Raw genomic sequence first — 22,413 nt, 5'->3', positions numbered from 1 at the left:
CGTGCTGCTGGCCTGCCTTGGTCTGCTTTCAAAGCCAGCGATTTAGCCCAGTGTGCTAAACCAGCCCCATAACGTTGGAGGATATAGATGCTTCAGGAGAGATAGAGAGGAATGTAAAAGGGGTGGGGGAGTAGCATTACTGGTTAAGGAGAATATTATATTATGAGGGGAAATATACCGTAAATGGCAAAACTCCTGGGAATATAGAAAGTCAGAGAGATCTGTGTGTGCATGTGCACAGATGTTGGAAGTTCGCAGCACAAATGGACAAGGTACTCAAGAAAGCATACGGAATGCTTGCCTTTATTGGACGGGGCATCAAGTATAAAAACTGGCAAGTCATACTACAGTTGTATCGAACCTTGTTCAGGTGACACTTGGAATATTGTCCACAATTCTGGTCGCCACAGTACCAGAAGGACGTGGAGGCTTTGGAGAGGGTGCAGAGGAGGTTTATCAGGATATTGCCTAGTCTGGAGGGTGTTAGCTATGTGCACAGGCTGAAGAGACTCGGACTGTTTTTATTAGAAAGACAGATGTTGAGGGGCGACCTGATAGAGGTCGACAAGATTGTGAGGGGCATGGATAGAGTGCATGGGCAGGCACTCTTTCCCAGTGTGGAGGGGCTAGTCACCAGGGGGCATAGGTTTAAGGTCCGTGGGGCAAAGTTTAGAGATGTGCGAGCCAGGTCTTTTTTGTTTTGCAGAGGGTGGTGAGTGCCCGGAACGCATTGCCAGGGGAGGTTGTGGAAGTAGATACATTAACAGCGTTCAAAAGGCAACTGGACAAACACATGGATAGGATGGGTATAGAGGGATACGGCACAAAGCAGATCTAAGGGTTTTGGGAAAGGTTGGTATCATGACCGGTTCAGGCTTGGAGGGCCGAAGGGCCTGTTCCTGTGCTGTATTGTTCTTTGTTCAAAGACCCTGTTCAATGTGGGAGAAACAGTTCATGTGTTCGGAATGTGGATGACGTTTTAGCCGATGGTCTGACCTTTCGAACGATATATAGTCACGCTGGAAAAAACCTTGGAAATCTGGGGATTGTGGAATAGATTTAATCAGAGCTGGAGATTCATCGACCTGTTCACACTGAGGAGTGACCATTAATGTTCTCCGTGTGTGGGAAGGGATTCACTCAGTTCACCAGCCTCACTTCATCATGGTCAATGTGTACTGGACAGTTACCAAGTGCAATGTATCTTTCCTGAGGTTTGGGGCCCAGTACGGAACACAGTTCATGCAGCAAGTGAGGAAAAGACAGCAGGAATTTCTCTAATCTGTGATTTACAAGGACACATTCTTGATTCCCAGCAGTTAAGTTTCTTCAGTAATTTCCTCATTTTCCCGAAACTACCCTGCCTGTTAATTCGATTATTTCTGATAATTCCATTACTGTAGCTATAAACATCACACATTAGAATTTAATTCTCCCCGATCCGATTTGAGTTTCCAATGAGTCGATTCTGTGGAAAGGCAATGTCTTATCAGCGTTTCCACGGCGATCTGTCTGCAGTGAAGGAATGTCTTATCAGCGTTTCCACGGCGACCTGTCTGCAATGAAAAAAAATGAAAATCGCTTATTGTCACAAGTAGGCTTCAAATGAAGTTACTGTGAAAAGCCCCTAGTCACCACATTCCGGCGCCTGTTCGGGGAGGCTGTTACGGGAACAGTGAAGCGCCTGCTTGAGTTTCTAACTCAGACTAAACTTCTTTCTCCCATAACACACATTATTTCAGCCATGTTATGTTAGTATCTCCCAAACCCTAAAAGGAGTTCAGATACACAAACTTTTAAATGTGGGAGGACAAGTTGAAAAAGTGAACCAAGGTTTTATAATTCTGGGTGTGGAGCACAAAAGGACAGAGGTCATGTAAACCTGTACAAATCATTGGTTATTCTGCAGTTAGAATATTAGATCAGGTTTTGGGGATCTTACACCAGGAAGGATGTCAAGGCCATGGAGAGGGTGCAGAAGAGATTCACAGAGATGATCCCAGGGAAGAGAAGCTTTAGTTACCAGGAGAGATAAGAGAAACTGGGGCTCTTTTCATTCGAACAAAGGCTGACTGGAGATCAGAGGGAGGGGGGTTCGATTCCGCCCTTGGGTGACTGTGTAGAGTTTGCACTTCCTCCGCATGTCCAAGTGGGTTCCCTCCGGGTGCTCCGGTTTCCTCCCACAGTCCAACGATGCACAGGTTAGGTGGATTGGCCATTCTAAAAGATTTCCCCTGAGTGTCCAAAGGTTAGGTGGGGTTACGGGGATAGGGTGGAGGAGTGGCCCTGAGTGGGGTGCCGTATTGGAGGGCCGGTGCAGACTCGATGGGCCGAATGGCCTCCTTCTGCACTGAAGGGATTCTATGGAACTGAAAAAGGCTCATATGAAATATCAAGCAGACTGTACAACAATGTTCAGGACTCTCACTGTCCCTCTGGGCCTGCCGCGGGGGTGGGGTGGGGGGGTGGGGGGGGGGGGGGGGTGCAGTGGAGGAACTGGTGATGGTTTCTCTGATCTCTGAATGAAATGTATTTTTAAAGTGAAGTGTATCTGTACTGGAAAATCTGAGTGCCAAGTGCCAGCTTGAACGATTCTCCAATCAGTTACAGCACAGCTCCCTCCACATTGCCCCATGAAAGACTCCCAAGGCTAATAAAAAATGGTGTTAGATACAGAGTAAATCTCCCTCGATGCTGTCCCCATCAAACACTCCCACGATAGGTCTCGCATAAGATTAGATACAACGTATATCCTCCTCTGCACTGTCCCCATCAAACACTCCCACGACAGGTACAACACGGGGTTAGATACCGAGTAAAGCTCCAGTTACACTCTATCATCAAACACTGCCAGGGCAGATACACAGGCAGGTTCGCAAAACCATCCCTGGATGCCAAGGCTAGGAGAGACAGAATGGAAGGTATGGGGAGCTGGGACTGTTAAAATTTGGTTTTGGGATTGCAGATTACCCACAAAGTGGAGGGGGAGGGTGGGGAAGGGGGAATGGGATTAGATAAAGCTTAAAGCACATCCAGTTAGATAAATCCCCGGGACCTGAAAAAATGTATTCTGGGACATTGTGGGAGGCGAGGGGGGAAATTGTGGGTCCCCTGGCAGAGATATTTGAATCATCGACAGCCACAGGTGAGGTGCTTGAAGATTGGAGGGTAGCAAATCTTGTGCCTTTTTTTAAGAAAGGCCAGAGGGAAAAGCCTGGGAACTACAGGCCTGTGAGCCTTGCGTCTGTGGTGGATACGTTGTCAGAAGGTATTCTGAGAGACAGGATCTACAGGCATTTAGAGAGGCAAGGACTGATTAGGGACAGTCAGCATGGCTTTGTGAGTGGAAAATCATGGGCGGGATTCTCCCAGATGGTGGCAGAGTGTTCACGCCATCGGAAAAGCCGTCGTGTTTCACAATGGCGTGAACTGGCCGCAGAGACTACCGATTCTGGCCCCCACAGGGGGCCAGCATGGCGCTGGAGTGGTTCATGCCGCTCCAGCCTCCCTTCCCGGTGCCAACTGGGCACCGCGCCAACCCGCGCATGCGCAGTGGCACCACGCCAACCCGCACATGCGCAGTGGCCTTACTGAATGCGCCGGCCCACTACATAACATGGTGCAGGGGTTCAGGGGCCGGTGCGCAACAAAGTAGGCCCGGGGAGGGAGAGGCCAGCCCGCTGATCGGTGGGCCCCGATTGCGGGCCAGACCCCATCGGAGGCACTCCCCGTGAACGGAGCCTCCCCCCCCCCCCAACCCCCAACCCAGCGACCAGAGTTCCTGCCGGCTGTGAGCAGATGTGGACAGCGCCGGCGGGACTCTGTCGTTGCCGCTCAGCCTATCCGGGCCGCAGAATCGGCGGCCCAGATGTGGACAGCGGCCCGCGACCAGCAGCGCGCCAAATGCATCGGCGCAAATGGCACCGATTCTCTGCTCCTCGGGGTGGCATGGCGCAGTTGCGGCGATTCTCCGGCCCGGGGCTCGGAGAAACCTGCCCCATGTCTCACGAATTTGATTGAATTTTTTGATGGTAGATCAGGGCAGTGCAGTTGACGTTGTCGACATGGACTTTAGCAAGGCCTTTGACAAGGTACAGCATGGTAGTTTTTTGCACAAGGTTAAATCTCACGGAATCCAGGGTGAGGTTGCCAATTGGATACAAAATTGGCTTGGCGACAGAAGACACAGGGTGGTTGTAGAGGGTTTTTTTTCAAACTGGAGGCCTGGGACCAGCGGTGTGCCTCAGTGATCGGTGCTGGGTCCACTGTTATTTGTTGTTTATATTAATGATTTGGATGAGAATGTAGGAGGCATGGTTAGTAAGTTTGCAGATGATACCAAGATTTGTAGCATAGTGGACAGTGAAGGTTATCTAGGATTGCAACGGGATCTTGATCATTTGTGCCAGTGGGCCAATGAATGGCAGATGGAGTTTAATTTAGATAAATGTCAGGTGATACATTTTGGTCGATCGAATCGGGGCAGGACCTACTCAGTTAATGGTCGGGAGTTGGGGAGAGTTATACAACAATGTGATCTCCAAGTACAGGTTCATAGCTCCTTGAAAGTGGAGTCACGGGTGGACAGGGTGGTGAAGATGGCATTCGGCATATTTGGTTTCATTGAACATAAGAACATAAGAACTAGGAGCAGGAGTAGGCCATCTGGCCCCTCGAGCCTGCTCCACCATTCAATGAGATCATGGCTGATCTTTTGTGGACTCAGCTCCACTTTCCGGCCCGAACACCATAACCCATAATCCCTTTATTCTTCAAAAAACTATCTATCTTTATCTTATAAACATTTAATGATGGAACCTCTACTGCTTCACTGGGCAAGGAATTCCATAGATTCACAGACCCTAGCCCATTCACAACCCTTTGGGTGAAGAAGTTCCTCCTAAACTCAGTCCTAAATCTACTTCCACTTATTTTGAGGCTATGCCCCTTAGTTCTGCTTTCACCCGCCAGTGGAAACAACCTGCCCGCATCTATCCTATCTATTCCCTTCATAATCTTATATGTTTCTATAAGATCCCCCCTCATCCTTCTAAATTCCAATGAGTACAGTCCCAGTCGACTCAACCTCTCCTCATAATCCAACCCCTTCAGCTCTGGGATTAACCTAGTGAATTTCCTCTGCACACCCTCCAGTGCCAGTACGTCCTTTCTCAAGTAAGGAGACCAAAACTGAACACAATACTCCAGGTGTGGCCTCACTAACACCTTATACAATTGCAGCATAACCTCCCTAGTCTTAAACTCCATCCCTCTAGCAATGAAGGACAACATTCCATTTGCCTTCTTAATCACCTGTTGCACCTGTAAACCAACTTTTTGCGACTCATGCACGAGCACACCCAGGTCTCGCTGCACAGCAGCATGTTTTAATATTTTATCATTTAAATAATAATTCCTTTTGCTGTTATTCCTACCAAAATGGATAATCTCACATTTGTCAACATTGTATTCCATCTGCCAGACCCTAGCCCATTCACTTAGCCTATCCAAATCCCTCTGCAGACTTCCAGTATCCTCTGCACTTTTTGCTTTACCACTTCTCTTAGTGTCGTCTGCAAACTTGGACACACTGCCCTTGGTCCCAACTCCAAATCATCTATGTAAATTGTGAACAGTTGTGGGCCCAACACTGATCCCTGACGGACACCACTAGCTACTGATTGCCAACCAGAGAAATACCTATTAATCCCCACTCTTTGGTTTCTATTAATTAACCAATCCTCTATCCATGCTACTACTTTCCCCTTAATGCAATGCATCTTTATCTTATGCAGTAACCTTTTGTGTGGCACCTTGTCAAAGGCTTTCTGGAAATCCAGATATACCACATCCATTGGCTCCCCGTTATCTACTGCACTGTTAATATCCTCAAAAAATTCCACTAAATTAGTTAAGCACGACCTGCCCTTTCTGAACCCATGCTGCGTCTGCCCAATGGGACAATTTCCATCCGGGTGCCTCGCTATTTCTTCCTTGATGATAGATTCCAGCATCTTCCCTACTACCGAAGTTAAGCTCACTGGTCTATAATTACCCGCTTTCTGCCTACCTCCTTTTTAAAAAAATATATTTTATTGAAGTTTTTCAAACAAAGATTTTCCGTTTTTACAACTTAATAAAGGAATATACATTAAACGTTATTTAAATAATATATTAAACTAACAACAGATGGAAAAAAAAAAAAAAAAAAGCAAATATCAACAATTAACTAAGAAAAAACAAAAACACGGAATAATACTACCCCCCCCCCCCCCCCCCACGTTGCTGCTGCTGTCTTTTCTGTTTTTCCATTATCGTGCCGCGAGATAGTCAAGGAACGGTTGCCACCGCCTGGTGAACCCCTGAGCCGATCCTCTCAACGCATATTTTATTCGTTCCAGTCTTATGAACCCTGCCATGTCGTTTATCCAGGCCTCCACGCCCAGGGGCTTCGCTTCTTTCCACATAAGTAGAATCCTTCGCCGGGCTACTAGGGACGCAAAGGCCAAGATGTCGGCCTCTCTTGCCTCCTGCACTCCCGGTTCTTCTGCAACCCCAAATATAGCCAACCCCCAGCTTGGTTTGACCCGGACCCCCACCACCTTTGAGCTCACTCTTGCCACACCTTCCCAGAACTCATGCAGTGCCGGACACGACCAGAACATGTGAGTGTGGTTCGCCGAGCTTCCCGAGCACCTCCCACACCTGTCCTCCACCCCAAAAAACCTGCTCAGTCTTGCTCCCGTCATATGCGCTCTGTGTAGAACCTTAAATTGAATCAGGCTAAGCCTGGCACACGAGGACGAGGAATTTAGCCTACTTAGGGCATCTGCCCACAGCCCCTCCTCAATCTCTTCCCCCAGCTCCTCTTCCCATTTTCCCTTCAGCTCCTCTACCATCGCCTCCCACTCGTCTCTCATCTCACTGTATATTTCAGACACTTTACATTCTCCAACCCATGCCCCCGAAATCACTCTATCCTGGACCCCTTGCGTCGGGAGCCGTGGAAATTCCCTTATCTGTTGCCTCATAAACGCCCTCACTTGCATGTATCGGAAAGCATTCCCTGGTGGCAAGTTATATTTTTCTTCCAATGCTCACAAACTCGCAAACGTCCCGTCCACAAACAGGTCCTTCAGCTTCCTAATTCCTGCTCGCTGCCAACATTGAAATCCCCCACCTATCCTCCCCGGGACGAACCTATGGTTATTCCTTATCGGGGACCACACTGAGGCACCCGTCACTCCCCTATGTCGTCTCCACTGCCCCCAGATCTTCAAGGTCGCCACCACCACTGGGTTTGTGGTGTACCTTTTCGGGGAGAACGGTAGCGGCGCCATCACCAGCGCTTTTAGGCTCGTTCCCTTACAGGACGCCATCTCCAGCCTACCTCCTTTTTTAAACAGTGGTGTCACATTTGCTCATTTCCAATCTGCCGGGACCACCCCAGAGTCTAGTGAATTTTGGTAAATTATCACTAGTGCATTTGCAATTTCCCTAGCCATCTCTTTTAGCACTCTGGGATGCATTCCATCAGGTCCAGGAGACTTGTCTACCTTTAGCCCCATTAGCTTGCCCATCATTACCTCCTTGGTGATAACAATCCTCTCAAGGTCCTCACCTGTCATAGCCTTATTTCCATCAGTCACCGGCATGTTATTTGTGTCTTCCACTGTGAAGACCGACCCAAAAAACCTGTTCAGTTCCTCAGCCATTTCCTCATCTCCCATTATTAAATCTCCCTTCTCATCCTCTAAAGGACCAATATTTACCTTAGCCACTCTTTTTTGTTTTATCTATTTGTAGAAACTTTTACTGTCTGTTTTTATATTCTGAGCAAGTTTACTCTCATAATCTATCTTACTCTTCTTTATAGCTTTTTTAGTAGCTTTCTGTTGCCCCCTAAAGATTTCCCAGTCCTCTAGTCTCCCACTGATCTTTGCTGGAACATTGAATACAGGAGTTGGGCCGTCTTGCTGAAGTTGTATAAGACATTAGTAAGGCCACACTTGGAGTTCTGGTCAACCTATTTTCGAGAGGATATTATTAAACTAGAAATAGTGCAGAAAATATTTATTCGGATGCTACCGGGACTTGATGGTTTTAGTTATAAGGAGAAGCTGGGACTTTTTCCCTGGAGTGCAGGAGGCTTAGAAGTGATTTTATATAAGTCTATACGTTTACGGTAAGAGGGGAGATACAAAAGGGCTCAAAGGGGCAATTGTTTCACACAGAGGGTGGCGTGTATCTGGAACGAGTTGCCAGTGGCAGTAGTAGAGACGGGTATAATGTTGTCTTTTAAAAAGCATTTAGACAGTTATATGGGAAAGCTGGGTATAGAGGGATATGGGCCAAATGTGGGCAATTGGGACTAGCTCAGTGGTAAAAACTGGGCGGCATGGACAAGTTGGGCCGAAGGGCCTGTTTTCATGCTGTAAACCTCTCTGACTCTATACAACTGCAGCAAAACATCCCTACATTTATATTAGATTTCCTTTGCAATAAACAATAATATTCCATTGACCTTCCTGTACTTGCTGTACCTGCAGACTAACTTGGGATCGGGCACGCCCGATCCCTCTGTAACTCAGAGTTCTGCATCTCTCTCTATTTAAATAATATTGTTTTATTTAATACTTCCTGACAAAATGGACAATTCACATTTTCCCAAATTATGCTCCATCTGTCAGGTTTTGGCCCACTCACTTAACCTATTTGTAGTCCTTTGCAGACTCCTTAAATCCACTTCACAAATTACTTTCCTACCTGTTGTTGAGGCTTCAGAAAATTTAGCCGCCAGACATTCAATCCCATCATCCAACACATTCATACAGATTGTAAATGGTTGAGAGCCCAGCACTGATCCTGGTGACATTCCACTTGTCACATCTTACCCACCCAGAAATGACCCATTTATACCGACTGGCTGCTTCCTGCTCGCTAACCAATCCTCTATCCATGCTGATATGTTGCCCCCAAACCACAAGCTCTTATTTTGTGTAATAACCTTTGATGTGGCACCTTGGGAAATACCTTTTGGAAATCTAGATAAAGCACATCTACAGGTTCCACTTTATTGACATCCCTTGTCACTTCCTCAGAGAACCTTGATAAATTAGTCAGTCACAATTGATTCCCTGAACCCATTTTCAAACACTGTGTCAAAAGAAAATTCAAATCTCCTCTACCCCTCTGGCTCCTTTGCCAATTACCTTAGAGGGACTCACTTTCTGTTAAAGAGCCTGTTAAACCCTCTCACCCACTTTCCCGAAAGTGAACAAATTTAATCAGGAAAAGTCCAACAAATTCAAATATTTTCCTGTTAAAAGTTTATTGACGAAACAGAACATGGTTAAAAACACTAACAGAAAATTACTTGAGGATCAAAGACAACCTGAGTAACAGGATGTTCACAATGTTCTGGTCCCAAATGGTTTCCCTTCGGCTCCTCTGTACCCTGCTCCCATGACTCCCCACTTTGGACACAGGGGCACTGAACCCTGGGGGTCACATCACCATCAGCCCCGGTCACCCTCACCCCTGATTGGTTGGAGGTACAGTTCCCAGTCAGTCCCCCAGCAGCTTCCTGTCTCTATTAGCGACGCCCATGGCAGTTCCCCAACTGGGGAACAAGCCCCGTTATTCTCATCTAAATTCAGCCCTCAGCTCCATCACCTGGCTGTCATTGACACGAGCAATAGAGACAGAAAGGTGCCCGAGGGTCAAATAGGAAGACAAAACTTGTGGATTAGGACCCCCATAAAGGTCAGCAACTTCTTGGAAAAAATCAAATTCCCAGTCCACAAATTAAAGGATCACATGACGGGACTTCAAGTTTCCTGATTTTTAATGCAACAAACAAACTAGAAGCTACTTTAACTCAGAAACCTACACAGTAAACTATAAACTAGAACTTTGCCTTTTTGCACAATCTAATATCACACTCCACGATTTTAGTAACTCTGTCCTGGAAGTCAAAACTTAATTGTCTCAGAACCTGTCCAAAGTGATGATTCATTCCCGAGGATTTACTTCAGTTCTTCAACCAAGACACCGAGGAAAAAAAGGGAGAATAGAATAGAATGTGAACTCGCAAAATACATAAAAATGGACTGGAAAAGTTTCTGTGGCTACGTAATAAGGAAATGTTTGGCTCAGACAAAGGTTTGTCCATTCCAGATAGAGTCAGGAGAATTTAGAATGAGGAATAGAGATCTCTACAGCCTCCTCGTTCAACACTCTGGGATGCAGATCATCAGCTTTTGGGGATTTATTCACTTTCAGTCCCATTAATTTCTCCAGTACTACTTTTTCACCAATACTAATCTCTGCCAGTCCCTTGGTTCTCTGGTGTGTTGGGGACAATTTCTGTATCTTCCTCTGTGAAGACAGACACACATTGTTTAGTTTCTCTGCCATTTCCTTACTCCCCATTCTAAACTTTCCTGTCTCTGCCTGGAATGGACCCACATTGGTCTTTGCTAATCTTTTCCTTTTCACATTCCTGTGGAAGTTTTTCCAGTCGGTTTTTATGTTTCTCACCAGTTTGCTCTCATCAGTTTCTTGGTCCTCCTTTGCTGAATTCTAATTGGAGCTCATGGGATCTTTAACTTTTCTTGTTCGCTATGGTTGCATCACGTTTCCGGTTGGATTTTTGTTCCTTAAAAGAATCTATATTTGTTGTATATATGCAAATTAAAAGTCACAAAAATCCCAGAGGACCATAAGCTGCTCTCCCCTTTGACAGAGAGAGAGCTGACTGGAGGTGATTTAACCTGAGGGTCAGCACACCTCAGGCGAGGGGCCTGGTTGAGAAGGCGGGGCCTTCATGAATAAACTCAGCCTGTACGGGAGTTGAATCCTCACTGTTGGCCTTGCTCTGCATCACAAAGAGTCGTCCAACCAACTGAGCAAACTGACCCCTGATAAATATGTAATAATTCCTTAAATATTAGGTATTCCCTGTACCAATCAGTTTCCCAGACCACCTCCGACAACATACCTCTCACACCCTGATAGTTTTCTTCTGTGAGGAACGCCCAGATAAATTAAACAAAAGAATCATGTAACCACCAGGGCCCATCTCCATGGCAACGTGGCATGCTTTGGGGGTTCCAAACAGAAATAGCAACTAAATATCTTCACACTTCCCAACATCCTTTCACTCTGTGATTCTTGTGCAATTTGAAGCCAGGTATTACCTACAAAGCTCAAAGGGCATCAGCCCACTGGAGGCAAAGTGGTGAGACCGGCCAGTCCAGCAGAAAGAAACCCTCCAACCATCCCCATTGACTACCTGTCAGAATGAACAAAACGTAGTCCTGGATGTAGAGCAGAAACAGTAACAGCAGAATCCAACCACTGTACTCAATTGTGAGATTGTTGGCGTCACAGCTGGTGCGATGAAGTATGCAATCCCATCGCACATTGAGAAGTGAAGGACCTCTCCCCAGCGTGAACTCGCTGGTGTGTCCGCAAGTGAGATAACCGAGTGAGTCCCTTCCCACACTGAGGGCAGGTGAATGGCTTCTCTCCAGTGTGAACTCGCTGGTGTGAATGCAGGTTGGATAACTGAGTAAATCCCTTCCCACACTGAGAGCAGGTGAACGGTCTCTCCCCAGTGTGAACTCTCTGGTGTTTCTGCAGGGTGGATAACTGAGAGAATCCCTTCCCACACTGAGAGCAGGTGAATGGCCTCTCCCCAGTGTGAATTCGCTGGTGTGACTGCAAGCCGGATGACTGAGTGAATCCCTTCCCACACTGAGAGCAGGTGAATGGCCTCTCCCCAGTGTGAAATTGCTGATGTTTCTGCAGGGTGGATGAATCACGGAATCCCTTCCCACACTGAGGACAAGTGAATGGCCTCTCCCCAGTGTGAATTCGCTGATGGATCCGCAGGGTGGATGAATCAATGAATCCCTTCCCACACTGGGAGCAGGTGAATGGCCTCTCCCCAGTGTGAATTCGCTGGTGTCTCCGCAGGGCGGATAACTCAGTAAATCCTTTCCCACACTGAGAGCAGATGAATGGCCTCTCTCCAGTGTGAACTCGCTGGTGAGTGCGCAGGTGGGATAAGTGAGTGAATCTTTGCCCACACTGAGAGCAGGTGAATGGCCTCTCCCCAGTGTGAACTCGCTGGTGTGCCTGAAGGTTAGATAATTGACTGAATCCCTTCCCACACTGAGAGCAGGTGAACGGCCTCTCCCCAGTGTGAACTCGCTGATGTTTCCGCAGGGTGGATGAATCAATGAATCCCTTCCCACACTGAGAGCAGGAGAATGGCCTCTCCCCAGTGTGACTGCGTCGATGAATCTCCAGCTGAGATGGGGCTTGGAATCCCTTCCCACAGTCCCCACATTTCCACGGATTCCCCATGATTTGGGTTACCTCGTGTCTCTCCAGGTTGGATGATCAATTGAAGCCTCTTCCACAGACACAACACGTGTATGGCCTCTCCCTGCTGTGAATGTTATGTTTATTCAGGCTGTGTAACTGGTTTCCTCAGACAGTTCACTCCCACAGTCCAAAGATGTGCGGGTTAGGTGGATTGGCCATGCTAAATTGCCCTTAGTGTTGAAAAAGGTTGGATGGGGTTATTCGGTTACGGTGATAGGATGGAGGTGTGGGCTTAGGCAGGGTGATCTTTCCAAGGGATGGTGCAGACTTGATGGGTCAAACAGTCTCCTTCTGCACTGAAAATTATGGGAGTCTATGAACTCTCTCTCTCGGGTGTGTTGTGTGGGTCTCGGTGCTTTTCCAGTCACACTGATGTTTCCACAGTCAGTTCACTGGAACTCTCTCACTTGGATGTGTGTTGTGTGGGTCTCGGTGCTTTTCCAGTCACACTGATGTTTGAAATCTTTAGCTGACAGTTCGGGCAAACATTTCTCCTTCTAGATTCAAAGGCCGATGATATTCAGGTTCCAGGGAATCGAGTGACTGTCAGATCGAGACGTAATGTTTGAGATTTCTGTCTGTAATTCCTCCTCATGGAATATCCTGTAAAAACAATTTACAAAATTCATCACTGACAGTACAGGACAGAAACGTAGAACAACAATTCTCATTTCTATGGAACATTTTTTCCTCTCTTATTCCCCGAAAGCTGTAAATCTCCCTCCTATACACTCTCCCTCCATCCTCACTCTGCTGTATCCAATGACCCTCCTAATTCTCCTGATTGTGCTAATTCAGGCTGATTGACAGATTGTAGAAGCCAGGTATTTCGAATACAACTAGTATAGGTAAAAGATAGCTGTTTAAGCATAAATATTAGGCCCCAGTTTTAAATACCCATTTATACAGCATAATTCACTTTTACTGAAGTCCGTTGTTCTGGCAAATGCATAAAATTCCATAATAGATTATAACAGCACAGTTGCAAGACAATTTGACACTGCTTGTGCTAATTGTCAAGGACAAGGACTGAGTTCCATGGCAACGAGGTGGCAGGAGTCCAATGCAGTTTGTAAGAGCATTGAATCATATATATTTCACTCAATCTTTCTCGATATGAAGTCTCAATTGTTACATTAGCCAAGCCAGTTTACAACCAGTCTATTACTGGTAAAGATTAGCAGAATATCACATTCCATAACATGTAGACATGAAACAATTAAAAAGCTGATGTTGCACATTGAAGATGGACGGCTTGCCATCAAATCAAATGTGTTTGAGTCTAACCCAAACCAATTAGGATTATATTGGGGTGTGATTAGATGACTTAAGACAGATATGAAAGTGTATAACTGAAAAGTTTCCCCCCGCCATTTTTGGGTGTTGTCTTTTGGGTGTTGTCTGTCCTTAATTTCTGTCTTTGATTCTGTCAGTGTGTCTTTCTGTAGTGTCTTTGTGTTGTGTTGTCTTTCTGTTAGTTTAGTCAGTTTTGTCCTTAATAGTCTTTCTGTCTGTTAATGTGAGATGTCTTTTGGGGGGTTCTGTCAGTCTGTTAGTCTACTTTTGAGTTTGAGTTTAGCTGAAGATTAGCTCTCTCTCTCTTTTCATGTTTCATTGCCAGACTTTGACCGTTTAAAAGTTACTTTCGAGCTGTCTGCCTAAGCAAAAGAGATAATGCCTGTAATTCTCTGAAAGCTTCGAATTGCCTTTTAAATGACTTTCAAATTGTAAACAAGCGACTACAAATAAAACAATTCTTTTTGGCACCTGAGAAGTTTGACTGAAGTTTCTGCTGAGTCCCAGTATTCGCAAAGTGCTACTGGTAACCGAATAGCAGAGATAATATAAATTCCTTCAACTTTACACAGTTGAATAATACAAGGAATCGAACAACTTGGCATAGTCCAAAAATATTACAAATCTTACAACTTGTCGTATTGCGCCAGAACTTTGATTCATCAACTAAACTTCCCCCAAACTTGGCGTAGTTCGACAGGTTAAGATCCCATCAATTACAGATTCCTACACAGATCCAAGCTCAGCTCACAGCTTTCTATCCAGGAGATCACAACAAATATGAGCTGCAATCGGCCATTCGGACCATCGAGCCTGAACCATTCAATGGGATCATTGGCTGACCAAGTTCAGCACTGTTTTCCCACACTATCCCCCATATCACAGTGGTTAGCACTGTAGCTTCACAGCTCCAGGGTTGCAGGTTTGATTCCCGGCTTGGGTCACTGTCTGTGCAGAGTCTGCACGTTCTCTCTGTGTCTGCGTGGGTTTCCTCCGGGTGCTCCGGTTTGCTCCCATGGTCCAAAGATGTGCAGGTTAGGTGGATTGGCCATGCTAAATTGCCCTTAGTGTGAAAAAGGTTAGATGGGGTTATTGGGTTACGGGGATAGGTGGAGGTGTGGGCTTAAGTAGGGTGCTCTTTCCAAGGGCGGTGCAGAGTCAATGGGCCAAATGGCCTCCTTCTGCACTGTAAATCCTCTGGGGTACAGAATTCCAAAGCTTCACCACATCCTCGAGTAAAGAAATCCCTCCTCATCTCAGCGTTCTCTCCATTTACCTGCCAGTTCCACATAACCCTCATCAATCAGAAGTCTGTCTGTGGGGGGGGGATGTCGGGTTTGTGATATGGGTGCGGGAGTAGCTGTTTTTCCGCAGGTTCTGGCACCACTCACCTATAATCTGTCACTTACCTGATTGCCCGGCACCCACCTACCTAATCCTTGAATTAATATTGTGATCAAGTCCCTGGAAGACGCCAGGGTTCAGTTTGGTAGGATTATGCCAAAAAGAGTCAAGAAATGCGCCGATAAAACAGCGCAGGTGGATTCAGCGGAAAAGGAGCCGCCTTTTCAACATGGCGGCCTGACCCTCAGGAGGTCTCTCGACCCCGCTCTCTGGGAGGCGGTGAAAATGATGACTGCTGACATTATCCGTGTTATTGACCAGAGACGGAGTGTGCTGACTCAATATCTGTGTCCTCATGAGGACCAGCTACAAAACGCCATGAGAGGCTCGATGATCCGGAGGAGAGAATCCTGAACGTTCAGCAAGATGCCTCCTCGACGGAGACAAGGGGCGCGATTCTCCACTCCCACGCCGTTTGGGAGAATCGCCTGGGCCGCCAAAATTCCTCCCAAGCAGCGGGAATGGCCCGGTCGAGTTTCGCGGGCCGCAGGCCGGAGAATCGCCGGAGACACCCAAAATGGCGATTCTCCGGCACCCCCGCTATTCTGAGGCCCGGATGGGCCGGGCGGCCAGGCCAAAACGGCGGGTTCCCCCCGGCGCCGTCCACACCTGGTCGCTGCAGTCGTGGGTGGTGTGTGAACGCTGGGGGGGTCGGCCTGCGGGGGGGCGAGGGGGGATCCTGTACCGGGGCGTACCTCAGATGTGGGGTGGCCCGCAATCGGTGCCCACCGATCTTCGGGCCGTCCTCTCTGAAGGAGGACCTCCTTCCTTCTGCGGCCCCGCAAGATCCGTCCGCCATCTTCTTGAGGGGCGGACTTAGAGAGGACGGCAACCACGCATGCACGGGTTGGCGCTGACCAACCCGCGCATGCGCGGATGACGTCCGTTATGCGGCGCCGTTTTTATGCGGGCGACAAGGCCTGACGCGGGTAGATGACGCGGCCCCGATACTGGCCCATTGTCAGGGCCTGAATCGGTCGGGACCGGGGCCATTCCGCGCCGTCGTGAACCTCGACGGTGTTCACAACGGCGCGGCCACTTCGGCGTGGGGGTGGAGAATCCCGCCTAAGAATTCAATCCTTTGAAAACCAGCCGAGTGGCTGGCGGAGGTCCTGGAGGATTTGGAGAACTGAGGGTCACAGAAAGAACATCCGAGTCATTGGTCTGTCAGATGGTCATCATAGAATTTACAGTGCAGAAAGAGGCCACTCGGCCCATCGGGTCTGTGCCTTGGAAACAGCACCCCAGCCAAGCCCATACCTCCACCCCATCCCCGGAACCCAGTTACCCCACCTAACCTTTTATTTGGACACGAAGGACAATTTATCGTGGCTAATCCACCTAACCTGCACATCTTTGAACTGTGGGAGGAAACTGGAGAGCCCGGAGTAAACCCACGCAGACAGGAGAGAATGTGCAGACTCCGCACAGATAGTGACCCAAGCCGGGAATCGAACCTGGGACCCTGGAGCTGTGAAGCAACTGTGCTAACCACTATGCTACCATGCCGCCCATAAATTGTTATTTTCTGTCCATTCAGTGTGGAGGGTAAGGCTCCCGTGAGGTTCTTTAAGGACCGACTGCCACGTTTTCTCAAGCTGGATGTGAAGCCTGCGCATTTCAAATTAGAAAGGGTGCATCTCTGAGGCTGAGGGATAGTTTTCATCCCAGGCCTGTAATCATTCGCTTCCACAACTTGAAAGAAGGTCCTGGAGACGGGTACGGTGAGGTGGCACCTGGCCCCAGGAGGGAGTGAGGATTCAGGACTTTTCGGCAGCAACACCGAAGCTTCGAGACTTCGATGAAGTTCAAAGGCAGCTCAAGGCTGTGGGGAGTGAATTACGTCAGGCTTTATCCTGCTCCCGAAAAATGGTATCCAACAACTCGGTCAAGTCTTTCAATAATCCAACTATTGCCTTGGCCTTCATTAAATCCATGAAGGGCAAGGATCTGGAGGAATGGTTTGCAGCTTGGACATCCACTGGACCGAACCTCTTTCCATTTAGAAAGTACTCTTTTCTATTCTTTTTTGGTCCAAAATGTATAACCTCACACTTGTTTACTTTGAATTCAATTTGCCACAAATTTGCCTATTCACCGAGTCTGTCAATATCTTCTTACAGCACGGTAGCATAGCGGTTAGCGCAATTGCTTCACAGCTCCAGGGTCCCAGGTTCGATTCCCGGCTGGGTCACTGTCTGTGCGGAGTCTGCACGTTCTCCCCGTGTGTGCGTGGGTTTCCTCCGGGTGCTCCGGTTTCCTCCCACAGTCCAAAGATGTGCAGGTTAGGTGGATTGGCCATGCTAAATTGCCCTTAGTGTCCAAAATTGCCCTTAGTGTTGGTTCAGTGGGGTTGCTGGGTTATGGGGATAGGGTGGTCTGGGCTTGGGTAGGGTGCGCTTTCCAGGAGCCGGTGCAGACTTGATGGGCCGAATGGCCTCCTTCTGTACTGTAAATTCTATGAAATCTATGAAATCTATGAATTTTATGCCATTATCTAGTCTGTCTGCGATGCCACCGAACTTTGTATCATCAGCAACAGTGAAGAGGCCCTTCGGCCCATTGAGTCTGAATGGCCACCGACACGTGAAAAGGACCTGACCTACCTATCTATTCCCATTTGCCGGGACTTGGCCCATAGCCTTGAATGTTATGACGTGCCAAGTGTTTAAAGGATGTGAGGCAACCCGCTTCTACCACCCTCCCAGGCAGTGGGTTCCAAACCACCCTCTGGGTAACAAGGCTTTTCCTCAAAACCCCCCTAAACCTTCTCCCCTCATCTTGAACTTGTGTCCCTCGTGACTGATCTTAACTGAGGGGAACAGCTGCTCCCTATCCACCCTGTCCAAGCCCCTAATAATCTTGTACACCTCAATCAGCAGCCCCCCCCCCAACCCCAACCCACCCCCCCCCCCCCCCCACCCCCACCACAACCCCCCAACCACAACCCGCCCACACACACACATGCAACGGCCCCCTTCTCGGCTCCAATGAAAACAATCCAAGCCTAGGGATAACCCAGAAAATTAAAAGAAAAATGCAGGATAATCCAGAAAATTACAAGCCGGTGAACTTTACATTAGTGGTAGGGAAATTATTGGAGAGGATTCTTCGAGACAGGATTTGCTGCCATTTCGAAGCAAGTGGACGTATTAGTGATAGGCAGCACGGTTTTGTGAAGAGGAGGTAGTGTCTCATTAACTTGATAGAGTTTTTTGAGGGAGTGACGAAGATGATTGATGAAGGTAGTAAGCCCCTTGGCAGACTGGTACAGAAGGTGAAGTCACACAGGATCAGAGCTGAACTGGTAAGATAGATACAGGATTGGCTCGGTCATAGAAGACTGAGGGTAGCAGTGGAAGGCTGTGACTAGTGGTGTTTCGTGGGGATCACTGCTGTGACCTGTGCTGTTTGTGGGATATATGAGTGATTTGGAGGAAAATGTAACTGGTTTGATTGCTAAGTTTGCAGGCAACACAAAGGTTAGTGGAATTGCGGATAGTGATGTGGACCGTCAGAGGATGCTGCAAGATAGAAATCGGTCGGAGACTTGGGCAGAGAGATGGCAGATGGAGTTTAATCCAGCCAAATGTGAGGTAACGCATTCTGGAAGGTCTAATACAGTAGGGAAAGATACAGCAAATGGCAGAACCATTAAGAGGATGGCATCGCAAGTGGAGAAGGTAGTCAAGAAGGCATACGGCATGCTTGCCTTCATCGGCCGGGGCATTGAGTTTAAAAATTGAAAAGTCATGTTGCAGCTTTACAGAACCTTAGTTAGGCCACACTTGGAATATAGTGTTCAATTCTGGTCGCCACACTACCAGAAAGATGTGGAGACTTTGGAGAGGAAACAGAAAAGATTTACCAGGATGTTGCCTGGTATGGAGGGCATTAGCTATGAGGAGAGGTTGGAGAAACTTAGTTTGATCTCACTGGAACGACGGAGGTTGAGGGGTGACCTGACAGATGTCGACAAAATTATGAGGGGCATGGACAGAGAGGATGGTCAGAAACATTTTTCCAGGGTGGAAGAGTCAATTACTGGGGCACACAGGTTTAAGGTGAGAGGGGCAAAGTTTAGAGATGTAGGAGGGAAATTCTTTTACACAGAGGGTAGTGCGTGCCTGGAATTCACTGCCAGAGGTGGTGGTGGAAGCAGGTATAACAGTGGCATTTAAGGGACGCCTTGACAAATAGATGAATAGGATGGGGGACCCCAGAAGAGTAGAAGGTTTTAGATTAGACGGGCAGCATGATCAGTGCAGGTTTGAGAAGGCCGAAGGGCCTGTTCCTGTGCTGTAACTTTCTTTGTTCTTTGTTTGTTCTATCCAACCTCTCTTCATAAATGTTCCATCCCGGGCAACATCCTGGTGAATCTCCTCTGCACCCTCTCCAATCATATCCTTCTTATAATTGTCCCATTGGGCAGACGCAGCATGGGTTCATAAAGGGCAGGTCGTGCCTAACTAATTTAGCGGAGTTTTTTTGAGTACATTACCAGTGCGGTAGATAACGGGGAGCCAATGGATGTGGTACATCTGGATTTCCAGAAAGCCTTTGACAAGGTGCCACACAAAAGTTTGCTGCATAAGATAAAGATGCATGGCATTATAGGGAAAGTAGTAGCATGGATAGAGGATTGGTTAATTAATAGAAAGCAAAGAGTGGGGATTAATGGGTGTTTCTCGGGTGGCAAATAGTAGCTAGTGGTGTCCTTCAGGGATCAGTGTTGGGCCCACAACTGTTCACAATTTACATAGATGATTTGGAGTTGGGGACCAAGGGCAATGTGTCCAAGTTTGCAGACGACACTAAGATACGTGGTAAAGCAAAAAGTGCAGAGGATACTGGAAATCTGTATAGGGATTTGGATAGGCTAAGTGAATGGGTTGGGGTCTGGCAGATGGAATACAATGTTGACAAATGTGAGGTTATCCATTTTGGTAGGAACAACAGCAAAAGGGATTATTATTTAAATGATAAAATATTAAAACATGCTGCTGTGCAGCGAGACCTGGGTGTGCTAGTGCATGAGTCGCAAAAAGTTGGTTTACAGGTGCAACAGGTGATTAAGAAGGCAAATGGAATTTTGTCCTTCATTGCTAGAGGGATGGAGTTTAAGACTAGGGAGGTTATGCTGCAATTGTATAAGGTGTTAGTGAGGCCACACTTGGAGTATTGTGTTAAGTTTTGGTCTCCTTACTTGAGAAAGGACGTACTGGCAGTGGAGGGTGTGCAGAGGAGATTCACTAGGTTAATCCCAGAGCTGAAGGGGTTGGATTACGAGGAGAGGTTGAGTAGACTGGGACTGTACTCGTTGGAATTTAGAAGGATGAGGGGGGATCTGAAAGAAACATAAAAGATTGTGAAGGGAATAGATAGGATAGATGCGGGCAGGTTGTTTCCACTGGCGGGTGAAAGCAGAACTAGGGGGCATAGCCTCAAAATAAGGGGAAGTAGATTTAGGACTGAGTTTAGGAGGAACTTCTTCACCCAAAGGGTTGTGAATCTATGGAATTCCTTGCCCAGTGAAGCAGTAGAGGTTCCTTCATTAAATGTGTTTAAGATAAAGACAGATAGTTTTTTGAAGAATAAAGGGATTAAGGGTTATGGTGTTCGGGCCGGAAAGTGGAGCTTAGTCCACAAAAGATCAGCCATGATCTCATTGAATGGGGAAGCAGGTTCGAGGGGCCAGATGACCTACTCCTGCTTCTAGTTCTTATAATGTGGCAACCAGAAATGCAAACAGTAATGTCCCATGTGTCTTTTTCACCACCCTATTAACCTGCCCTTCCATGTTCAGAGATCTCTGGACAAACACGCCAAGGTCCCTTTGTTGCTCAGAACTTCCCAGTGTCATGCTGTTCATTGAATACTTCCTGGTCACATTACCCCTTCCAAAGTGTGTCAGTTCACTTTTTCTGCCCATTTGACCATTCCGTCTATATCTTTCTGTAACCCAAGACACTCAACCTCACTGTTAACCATCTGACCAATCTTTGAGTTATCCGCAAGTCTTCCATGTGGGATCTTGTCAAAAGCTTTATTGAAATCCATGTAAACTACATCAACTGCACAACCCCATCTACACACCTGGTCACATGCTCAAAAAATTCAATCATATTTGTTAGGCATGACCTCCCTCTGACAAAGTCATGCTGACTATTCCTGATCAAACCTCTCCAAGTGGAAATAGAGTCCATCAGAACTTTCTCCAATAGTTTCCCTACCACTGATGTAAGACTCACTGGACTGCAGTTCCCTGGCTTATCTCTACAACCTTTCTTAAATAATAGGACCACATTAGCTGTTCTCAAGTCACCTGGCAACTCCCCTCGTGGCCAGAAATTAAAAGTTTGAGTCAGAGCCACTGAAATCTCCTCCCTTGCCTACCACAGCATCCTGGGACACAATTCATGCAGACCTACTAATCTAATAATCTTATGGGCGGCACAATAGTATAGTGGTTAGCACTGCTGCTTCACAGCGCCAGGGACCTGGGTTTGATTCCTGGCTTGGGTCATTGTCTGTGCGGAGTCTGCACATTCTGCCCGTGTCTGCGTGGGTTTCCTCCCACAAGTACCGAAAGACGAGCTTCTTAGGTGAATTGGACATTCTGAATTATTCCTCAGTGCATCCGAACTGGTGTCGGAATGTGGCAACTCAGGGATTTTGATAGTAACTTCATTGCAGTGTTAATGTAAGCCTTCTTGTGACAATAATAAAGATTATTGTGAATGGGCCGAAAGGCCTCTTTCCGTGCTGTAAAATTCTACGACTTTAAAGATAGAGGTGGTAGAGGGAGGGAGGGAATGAATTTATAGAGAACGTGCCAAAGCCCCAACATTCACCAGCTCTGAGGACACACCTTAGCTCCCTTTCCAATCTGAAAGCAGCCTGAGCTGGATTTACATTCCCCTTAATTGATCATTGCTGGGTGATAATCCTGTACTTCCTCACCTCACACCACTGTGACAGCACCTTCACCACACAGACTGCAGCAACTGACCAAACATCACCTTCCCAGTTATTCCTGAAGGCACCGCCTTCCCAACCTGGCCCCTTGCCTGAGGTGCGGTGATCCTCAGGTCACATCACCGCCGGTCAGCTCTCTCCCGGGACCAGGCCCTGGTTCACAGCCGCCATCTTGGGGAAGCAGAGCGCATGCGCTGGTGTATTGGTGATGCAACAGCGAGTGGGCGGGGCCTGAAAGTTTCTGTTCCCAGCCGGGTCCTAGTGCCCGGTGATCTGTTAAAGGCAACCGGTTTTTTAAATGTTTCACCCACTCCCAGGCTGAAGCTGATGTTTGTGGCC

At 47.4% G+C, this 22,413-nt stretch overlaps 1 protein-coding gene across 3 annotated transcripts; it reads right to left on the bottom strand.

Moving 5' to 3' along the window:
- Positions 1-284: 284 nt before the first annotated feature.
- LOC140419065 (uncharacterized) lies at positions 285-22,243 on the bottom strand. 3 transcript variants are annotated; one of them, XR_011945509.1, is made up of 3 exons: positions 22,060-22,242; positions 11,297-12,999; positions 285-1,556 (listed from the first exon to the last, which is right to left on the bottom strand). XR_011945509.1 is itself a non-coding variant. In XM_072502797.1 (2 exons), exon 2 carries the CDS (start codon positions 12,373-12,375, stop codon positions 11,389-11,391), a length of 987 nt encoding a protein of 328 aa, XP_072358898.1. In that variant the 5' UTR covers positions 12,376-12,999; positions 22,119-22,243; the 3' UTR covers positions 9,313-11,388. The 3 variants fall into 3 exon arrangements, 2 of the variants coding, with proteins under 2 accessions (XP_072358898.1, XP_072358897.1); XM_072502797.1 differs by lacking the exon at positions 285-1,556 and having other exon boundaries at positions 9,313-12,999; positions 22,119-22,243; XM_072502796.1 differs by lacking the exon at positions 285-1,556 and having other exon boundaries at positions 9,313-12,999.
- Between the last annotated feature and the right edge of the window lie 170 nt (positions 22,244-22,413).

This window comes from Scyliorhinus torazame, chromosome 5, assembly GCF_047496885.1.
Source record: "Scyliorhinus torazame isolate Kashiwa2021f chromosome 5, sScyTor2.1, whole genome shotgun sequence".
NCBI lineage: Eukaryota > Metazoa > Chordata > Chondrichthyes > Carcharhiniformes > Scyliorhinidae > Scyliorhinus > Scyliorhinus torazame.
Note: the sequence above shows the minus strand (reverse complement) of the source record. Positions and strands in the feature narration are given on the sequence as shown.

Excerpts from the sequence above, each read along its gene's own strand:
- LOC140419065 (XM_072502797.1), bottom strand. The coding sequence starts at position 12,375 with ATGGGGAATCCGTGGAAATGTGGGGACTGTGGGAAGGGATTCCAAGCC.